We start from the raw sequence: 9899 nt of genomic DNA, 5'->3' as shown, positions 1-9899 counted from the left end.
ACGTGTGGTTCCTACTTTCTCTCATCTTCATCCTACCGAGGGAAACGGTGTGTGCCTTGAAAGGTTTTGGTAGGGATTTTTTAATACGTACTGCTCTGTGTTCGAGCAGGCAGGTTAAGGAGAGTGGAGTTGTCAACCATAGTCCTCACACCGGAGCCTTAGGTAATCTTTTAGATATGCCGAGGTTCAGGACTTTGAGCACCTTGAAGATAGGGACCAAGACCTTGCACTTGTTTCAATGTTCGATGGGAAGCCAGCCAGGCCTGGTGAACTTTTAATTCCTTGCATTAGACTAAACACATTGCAGACTGACCATGTGGAGTATTTTACTTTAAAATAATAAAATCTGACCTGTGCAGTTTCCTCTCTTTCTGCTATTATTTAGTACTAGAGGTGGTTCAAAACCAAATCACCGGATCAGAACACCACTGAAATCTGGAAAAGTTGGGATCCAGATCTGGACTTTGCAGCTGACAGCTGTCTTTTAAATAGGCTGAACCAAGGCCTGGATTCAAATGCTCTTGAACTTTTAGGAATGTTGACATCCAAATCCAGATCTGAATTTGGCAACTCAGGCCCATCTCTGTTTCATAATAGCAATGCACTTATTCCTCTGGTTTCTCCGGTAATGCACATCTTTATTTTTCAGCTGTGTAAATGTATTGAAGTAATTCAAATTTCAGACTAGAAAAGTAATGTACACAAATGTAGTAGTCTAGTGGGTTATGTGGTATATGTTTTATTTAGTTTGTATTATTCTGGCATAAACAGAAGGCATCCCAAAAGATCATTTTAAAATTGTTTTTACTCTGTACACAGCTCTTCAGAATGAAAATGCAAATATTAATGAGTGATACTGATACATTGTAAGAGAATATGCCACACATTTACATTCCTGGTCAAGCAGATGCTTCATTATGAAGAGACATCTCCGAAGAGTTTGTTTTTCCAACTATATAAAGCTTTGTTGTCTATAGGTGATACAGACAAGAGGATAGTGCATCTGTCAACCACATTCCAACAGTAAAATGATGCATGACGAATGTTTGTTTCAGAGACAGAACTTTCTTAAAGAATGGGAGACAATAATTGTAACTTTGTAAAAGAGGCTGACATCACTGAATCAAGAATAATTGTTCTGATAATCTTAGTATCTGAGGCTTTTGTTGGGATGTGGATAAATTCTTTCATTGTGGCCATGAATTGTGTTGAGCGTGTCAAGCACAGGTGCCTGTCCTTAAGTGATAATATCTTGGCTGTCCTGGCATTCTCGAGATTTTGCTTCTTGCTCAAAACAACATTACAGACTTTTTGCTCAACATTTTTCCCAGAGATCTATTACCAGAACTCCATGTTCCAATCATTCAGAGCTGTTACCCGGTTTTTGAACTTTTCCAATCAATGGTACGCTGCCTGCTTGCATGTATTTTACTTTGTGAAAATTGCAAACTTCAGCCACCCCCTCTTCATCTGTCTAAAATTTAAAATCTCCAGGCTGGTACCATGGTTGCTCCTGGGTTCTGTGCTTTTATCCTTGTTCAGCAGCCTCCCTTTCCTTAATACTATTTACAAAATAGAGTGTAATGACTTCAATTCCAGCCTCAAAAGACGTTACAATGCAAAACATGTCACAGTGGAAACATCTATGTCTCACGTACTTTTTAACTGTGGCATTGGATTTTCCATGGCATTCACCATATTCATCATTTCAGCCTCTCTGTTGTTGTTCTCTCTCTGGAAACACACCCGGCAGATGCAAAACAACTCAAGCGGTGTCAGGAGCCCCTGCGTGGAGGCCCACATTCAAGCAATGATAGCTATCATGTCTTTCTTCCTCATCAATATTGTTAACTTTATAGCTTTGCTGATCTTGTTGACAAATATATACCAAGAAATATCTGCTGTGAGCATTGCCTGTACAATCATTGTAGATGCTTGTCCATCAGTACATTTCATTATCTTGATTCTGAGCAATCCCAAACTGAAAAAAAAATTGATTAAAGTTCTGCATTATGCAAAGTGCTAGGGATGAGTGGGAGAAGGAACATCATAAAATCTACTTTTGTCCTTCATATGGAATCCATTAGAAGAAATTCAAGCTTTTCTAATAAAAAAAAAATAATTTAATCTAGAGTCTAAATTCTCTGCTGGTGTGAAATGCCACAGATTCATGTGTCTTTCATCTCAATTGTTCTCCCAAATCACTATAATTTAGAAGAAACTTCATTGAAAGCAATCAAGCTGCAGTGATGTAAAACCAGTGTAAATGAGAGGATAATTTAGGAACCTATTTTAATATGTCTCTTGATATGTGTTTTGTTTTGGTGTTTTGAAAAGACTTCTAGCTCAATGGAGAAATCTGGATGTAAAAATTAATTTTTCCAGAAGATAATTTTGTTGTTTCTCACTTCAGCTGATGGTACCTTGAATTTCCATGGAGATACGGGACTGCTTCTGAGTTCATTAAGGAAATATATTTTTGACTTCTTACAGGATAATCTCCTGTCTAAAAGACTGCAAGTACCAGTGATATATCACTGAAAGTATCCCAAGAGAAATGGGGGAAGCCCCATTGATTTGAAGCATTTAAAACTGGACTCGACAACTCACTAGAAAATATATCACAGAAAACAATGAAGCATTGTCAGGAGCTAGACTAAGTGACTTAATAAGGCTTTTCCATCGCTAATTTGTATATCTTTATGATCCTGTGATCAAAGGCCACTTAATTTTGTTCATCTCATGTACTTAGTATTTCCACATTATCTTGTATTTATTAAGCACCTTTGATCCAATGAAACTTAAATGCTTTTGCTGTGTACAGGCCTGTGCTCTAAATTGTCCAATGTAAGAAAAGTCCAGCTCAGCCTATTACATAAAATTATTTATAAAAATCAGCAAAAATTTAAGACAAAAAGACCACCCAAGGACTGTGCTGAGATCATTTCTCATGAACCAGAGCAGTGTAGGACTAGAAATTAATGGACCAAAACTGGTATGCTGGAAATTTGACCTAAATGGTGGAGAAAATAATGAGGGGATAGGATATTTCACCTGTCACTCCCTTTTGGGGTCCTTAAAAAAGACTTCAGGGTAAGAATCAAGTTAGCTGGCTGGGAATGAGCTTCCCCACTATCTTCTGGGATCCATTGTGACACCTTTGGACCTTCACTGCCTTGATCCAGAGAGACGTCCTGCCCAGTCCTGGCCAGAAAGAGAGATCCAGATGGCATCAGTACTTCAACCAGCTCCAGCTAAACCCCAAACACCACCTGAAGTGTAAGACTTTGGTTCCTGCTCTCACCAACCTCCCATTCATGTGTCCCTTTCCTTCCCCCGCCTTTTTTTCTTCTCCTTCCTTTTGCCTTCTGTCTAGAAAGAGTCTGGCTTACCCAGCCAAGACCTTCTCTTCCTATGCTGCTGTGGGCCCATGACCAGAGAGGCAACTAAAACAATGCCCAAAACAGTCTGATGGCTGATACAAGTTTGACAAGTCTTGGAGTGGCTGATCAGATCATGTCCTGGGGGGCTGTGTTTCTCCATCAGCAAGGCTGCAGGTAAGAAGCAGCACCAGAGACAGACGCTGCATTTTCTATCTGTGCTGATCTTGCCTTTTACCCTTTGTATCTGTTGTTCTTGTTTTGTCTTCAGGGAAACAGGATCAGATTTTAGCAACAGTAACGACAACAGCTCCAGCCCATCTCAACTAACATCACTTTTCCCCCAAAGGGGCAGTTACTGCCATCTTTAGTACCATCTAAAAGACAATTAGACAGGCCTAGTTCCTAAGGAAATGGAAATAAGGGATGTTGGTCAAATAGAAGCCTCACTTAATACTTTACATTTCACATGCTTTCCTTGTTTTTCTTTTTTTTTGTATCTTTGATCAAGTGTTTTAAAGGTGGGTTTTTTTATGATGATTGTTGCTATGGGATTAAGCAGGGCAAGATCTCTGTACTCAAAACCCCAAACCATGTTTGGCTGTTTAGTGTTGTACAGTGACAGGACCATGTTCACACCTTTGGTTCCCTGGGCACATTTATTCCATTGTAATTAAAACACACACTGTCCATTTTGGTCAATTTCGCGGTCATAGGATTTAAAAAATCATAAATTTCATGATTTCAGCCATCTAAATCTGAAATTCCCCAGTGTTGTAATTGTAAGGGTCCTGATCCAAGAAGAGTTGTGTGGTGGTGGGGGGGTCACAAGGTTATTGTAGGCTGGGTTGTGGTTCTGCTACCCTTACTTCGGCATTGCCGCTAGTGGGGGCTTGCCTTCAGAGCTGGCTGCCCAGCCAACAGCTGCTGCTCTCTGGCCCCCTAAAATAACCTTGTGCCCCCCCACTGCCTGCAACTTCATTTCAGGTCAGGACCCCAATTTGAGAAATACCAGTCTCATAGAATCATAGAAGATTAGGGTTGGAAGAGACCTCAGGAGATCATCTAGTACAACCCCCTGCTCAAAGCAGGACCAACCCCAACTAAATCATCCCAGCCAGGGCTTTGTCAAGCTGGGCCTTCTCACACTGTGAAATCATATAGGGTAAAAGCACACAAAAGACCAGATTTCATGGGGGGAGACCAGATTTCATGGCTGTGAATTTAGTAGGATCCTAGCGATACGACTACATAAAGTACCATAAAAATGCAGCCATCTCTGGGTTGCATGGCTATTGATTTTACATGCCATCAAAGTCTAGTGATGACTCGAAAAAGATGATTAACTAGAGCCAGCTCCTGAGAAGTGCTGAGCAACCCCACAAATCCCTCCGATTTCTATAAATTATGCAGCTGCTCAGCATCAATCAGAAAAAGCACTTAAGACTCAATGGAAGATAACATGGTTTATACATTAGATTTCTCTCTTAGAAATTAGATAGATGAGAACACTAAACTCTGTTAAAGATACTGGCTCAGATACTGAGTTGTGTCTGCAAAGCACAAAACAAACTCATTAGCCTTGTAAATATAGCTTTAAGATACCTTTGCACTCCCCTGGGCTGGCTTTGAGCTGATACAGTTCCCTGGCATTGTAGCAGTTGAAGGTCTGCTTTAAATTATGCTTGCTGCCTATGGCCCAAAGGACTTTATAGCAGCAGTGTCCAGAATGCTGAGACACTTCAACCATTCATCCATTTCCCTGGCCACCTGTCTATGCGGGGAAGGGATGGTGTGCATAGGACAGGCAACAATAACTCTATGCCAGTGGAGTATCCGGCTGCATTGAGAGATCATTCTGTGAATGCATTGAGACCTCATTTGGAATACTATGTTCCATTCTGGTCTCTCATGTTTTCAAACTGAATCAGGTGCAAAGAAAAGCTAATAAGATGATAGAAGGAATGGATGAGAGGAGACTCAAAGAGCGTGCCTTGTTTAGCCTAACCAAAAGAAGGCTGAGGGGAGATATAATTGGTCTTTATAAATACATCAGAGGGCTAAATATCAGGGAGGGAGCAGAGTTATTTAAGTTAAGTACCAATGTGGACACACGAACAACTGGATATAAACTGGCCATCAACAAGTATAGGCTTGAAATTAGTGAAGGTTTTTAACAGCCTTCCAAAGGGAGCAGTGGGAACAAAAAACTTAACTGGCTTCAAGACTGAGCTTGATAAGTTTATGGAGGAGATGATACGATGGGACGGCCTACAATGTCATTTGCCTGATCTGCGACTGCCAGCACCAAATATCTCCAATGGCTGGTGATGGGACACTGGATGGTGAGGGCTACAGAGAATTTTTTCCCAGATGTCTCGCTGCTGGGGGTTGCACACATGCTCAGGGTCTAACTGATCACCATATTTGGGATCAGGAAGGAATTTCCCCTTGGGTCAGATTGGCAGAGACTCTGGGGGTTTTTTTTGCCTTCCTCTGCAGCATGGGGCCCAGGTCACTTGCAGGTTTAAACTTGTGTAAATGGTGGATTCTCTGCAACTTGAAGTCTTTAAACCATGATTTGAGGACTTCAGTAACTCAATCAGAGGTTAGGGGTCTATTATAGGAGTGGGTGGATGAGATTCTGCGGTCTCTGATGTGCACGAAGTCTGACTAGATAATGATGATGGGCCCTTCTGGCCTTAAAGTCTATGAGACTGGATATGGAGACTTTAGCTGCTTTTTACCAGTAGCTAAGTGCAAAGTGGCCACAGCTTAGGTCCATTATCGGTCTTTGGAAAAGCATTACTTATCCCTCTCCCTCATGGTTCATACTTCTATTCAATTCCCAGCTCTTCCACTGGCCTGCAGGGTGACCTTGGGCATGTCACTTTACTCCTTGTGCCTCAGTTTCTCCATCTGTAAAATAGGGATAATGATACTGACCTCTTTTGTAAAGTGCTTTGAGATCTAAGGATGAAAAGCACTGAGGAAAAGTTAGGTATTATTATTACAACATTAATAATATGTTGCTTTATAATGGCTTTTACTATTGCATCATGCCATATTTCTTTATAGACTATGTGTTATCTGATTAAAGTTCCATTGATTCACAATTTATGTGAAAGTGTTTTGACCATTATTATCAGTGTAGTTATTAGAAGGGTTACTCCAGTCAAATCAATTACATGTAGAGGTTTGTGCAGCATAGGAATACTGGAATAGACTAGTGCTAGCCTGATTAGATGGATCCCCTGCCTCTAGCAGTGGCCTTCATCTCTTTTCATATCTGAGCTGAAAAATATCTCTCTTCAATTGCTGTCCCACTCTGCTATTATTTATGGCATTGTGTTATTAACTCTGTAAAGCATTTCAGGATGCTGTTTGTGTACCAAATAAAGTTGTACTGTACTTCAATGATGTTAAGATTGCTGAGATCTGTGAACTCTGTGTGTGTGTGTGTGTGTGTGTGTGTGTGTAAGGAATAGTTTTTGCTCTGAGAGAACTTATGAGTCATGGGCCAACAGGTGTAAATTGACAATGCTGGACTGAAGTAAAAGTTAAGAGATTGTAAACTCTTTCGAGTAGGGGCTCTCTTTTCTTTTAATTTCAGTAGGTAAAAAACAGTTTAACTTTTTTCCCCTCACTGGAAAACAGGAAGGGGAGAAGAAAGTGAGAAAGTGTTCCCAGGGGAGAAAAGGAAAACGTGATTTTTTTTTTCAAATTAAAACAAAACAAAGTTTTTCTTTTGAATTTTTCCATCAAAAATGGAAAATTTGAACCAAAAAATGTTCATCTGAAAAAAAGTTCCAATGGGGAATTTTCCATGAGCTCTAGTGATGACAGATAAATTCTTAGAAATGCAGTTCAAGTGTACTGACTAAAAGGTTTAGCCAATTGTTTGCCTACACTGGTGGTTCATTGTTAAAAATTGTTCAAAAGATCAAATAACCAAAAACTTAGCCAAATTTACTGTGAAAAGATAAAGCAGTACAATACAAAAAGAGACATACCTACCCTCCTTCCAAGAAGCAATTCTTATTTGACAGCATGTTCACCTTACACAGCTGGTTGCTCTAAAGATATGCATTTCACTAGCAGTATTTATACTGTGATTTTACAGGTTACAAAACTTTTTACATGTCACTAAAATCCAACCCACCTAGCTCAGATTCCTTAACTTGTTCTTTTGTTCTGTACTTATTTCTGTTTCAGATACTACATCTCAAGCCAGTTGAGCATAGAGGTACATTCCAACTTGTACAAGGACATATTATTCATGTATCCTGACTTTGACAGGCTTCCTATTTTCTAATACCAAAGCTGACTTAAGTTTTGCAAAGTATTGTGGGATACTTGACATGGGTGAACAGAATTAGGGAGAGAGCATAATACATTGTTAACATAATTTCGCAGCACATACACAAACACATTGTATTAATACTGTGCACATAATACCCTTTACTGGGGTGTATTTTATGCCTTACATTATGTATTGGCTAACAAGTATCAGAAATCACCCCAGTAGTATGTGATGTATAATTATAAGACGATTTATTAACTGCCTTCTGTGGCTTTCCAAGTCTGCGTAAATACATATATAGTCAACTAGTCTGTTATTCATGAATCATAAAAACAATGAGGAGTCCAGTGGCACCTTAAAGACTAACAGATTTATTTGGGCAGAAGATTTCATAGATTAAAACCCCCACTTCTTCAGATGCGTGGAGTCATGAATCATGGATTCATGAATCATGTTTGTTATGATAGTGACTAATAGGGACCAACCAAGAGAGGACCCCATTTTGCTGTAAAAAATTGCAGACAGTCCCTGCCCCAAAGAGCTTACAATTTAAATAGACAAGACAGACACAAGGTGGAGGAAAGGGGTAGGAGACACAAGCAGCGTGATGGCAGCCATGTGTTTTTTATTTTAATTTGGTGGGTGGGGTTAGCGAGGAGGGGATTAGCTAAATGGAAAGACAAAGCTAGGGAGAGGGGAGGGAATGTCCAGTCAAAACTGTAGTAAACACTCTCTGATGGCATCATCAGTGTCCCCCGATCCCTCTTTAAGCTGCTTCTGCTGTTGTTCTGTCACTGCTCTGCCAGCTGCATTCTCTGGCAGTCAGCAGTTTCTTTCCCCAAGGACAACCCCTGAGGCAGGGGCACAGCTTGGGTCCTAGAGCCCCCGGAGAGAGAGATAGTGTTTTCCGTGCACATTTCTGGACCTGGGTAGTGGTAGAGGGAATTCCCGTTTTATCTTCTCCCCTACCTTGCTTAACTTGCTTCTGTAGCCACCCTGGAAGTCTATGTGCAAATTCTGCTGATGGGGTAATTTAAGATAAAGACTATATCGGTCCTATGAGAAACAGAGTGCCAAAGGCTGCCCTTGGAAGTGTCCCTGTGGCTCCCATTCACAGCAATCTGCCTCAAAGAGCAGAATTTCGCTCTTTACTTATTTATTTTAAAGGAGGCTCAAAACAGCAACTTCTCAAAAAAAAAGAAAAATTCTTTGAGCTACATCCTGCTGCCTTTGAAGTTATGAGGAATTTTGCCAGGGACATAACGGGCAGCAGGATTGGATGCTAAGTTTAAGGTTCCAAGTGCCTTCTTATTGACGATAACTTCAGCACTGTGCTTATTCAGGAACATCGGAATTGCCATACATACTCAGGACTACTCCACAGGCCAGAACCAGAAGCTTCAATAGAGGGTATAATAACCATGCAGCTGACAGATGTGGGATAATCTGCCCTTCACATTAGGTCTCACCCTCGTCTCTGAGGGTATGTCTACACTGCAATTGAACACCCACAGCTGGCCCATGTCAGCTGACTTGGGCTCGCAGGGCTCAGGCGATGGGGCTGATTAACTGCTGTGTAGACATTCTGGCTCAGGGTGGTACCCAGGTTCTGGGATCCAGTGAGAGGGAAGGTATGTCTACATTTGGAGCTGGGGTGTGAATCCCTGCTGGAGGAGACATACCTGAGCCAGCTCTCAATGAGCTAGTACACTAAAAATAGAATGTAGCTGCAGCAGTGCAGCGGGTGAGCCACCCTGAGTATGCACCCATCCAAGACCACAGGCACATACCCGGGAAGGTCAGCCTGTCCCGCCACTCAAACTGCTGTGGCTACACTCTCGTTTTAGTGCTAGCTTGATGAGAGCTAGCGTGAGCATCTCTTTCTGAGTTGGAAATCACACTCTCGTTGTCCAATCACACCCCAATATTTAGAGATTGGCTAAAGCATGAGGTTCGATATCACTGCCTCAACACTGGTATTATCATTAGTTAGAATCACCCTGTGTATTCTTGATACTCATATAAATGGCCACTCCCTTTCTGAGTCTTGCTAAGTTCTGGGCCTCAACAACTTCCTGTGGGAATGAGTTCCATAGCTTGTGTGTTCCATGTGATGTGCAGAAAAGTATTTCCTTTGGTTGGTTTGGAATTTCTCACCTTTTAATTTAATTGACTGTCCCCCTGTCCTTGTGTTATGAGACATGGAGAACAGAAGC

At 41.1% G+C, this 9899-nt stretch overlaps 1 protein-coding gene across 1 annotated transcript; it reads left to right on the top strand.

Moving 5' to 3' along the window:
• Positions 1-1075: 1075 nt before the first annotated feature.
• Positions 1076-2026, top strand: LOC119853581 (taste receptor type 2 member 40-like). The gene has a single exon (XM_038396809.1). The coding sequence runs from the start codon at positions 1076-1078 to the stop codon at positions 2024-2026; it is 951 nt and encodes a 316-aa protein (XP_038252737.1).
• Positions 2027-9899: the final 7873 nt, after the last annotated feature.

This window comes from Dermochelys coriacea, chromosome 3 (genome assembly GCF_009764565.3).
Source record: "Dermochelys coriacea isolate rDerCor1 chromosome 3, rDerCor1.pri.v4, whole genome shotgun sequence".
NCBI classification, from domain to species: Eukaryota; Metazoa; Chordata; order Testudines; family Dermochelyidae; genus Dermochelys; species Dermochelys coriacea.
Note: the sequence above shows the minus strand (reverse complement) of the source record. Positions and strands in the feature narration are given on the sequence as shown.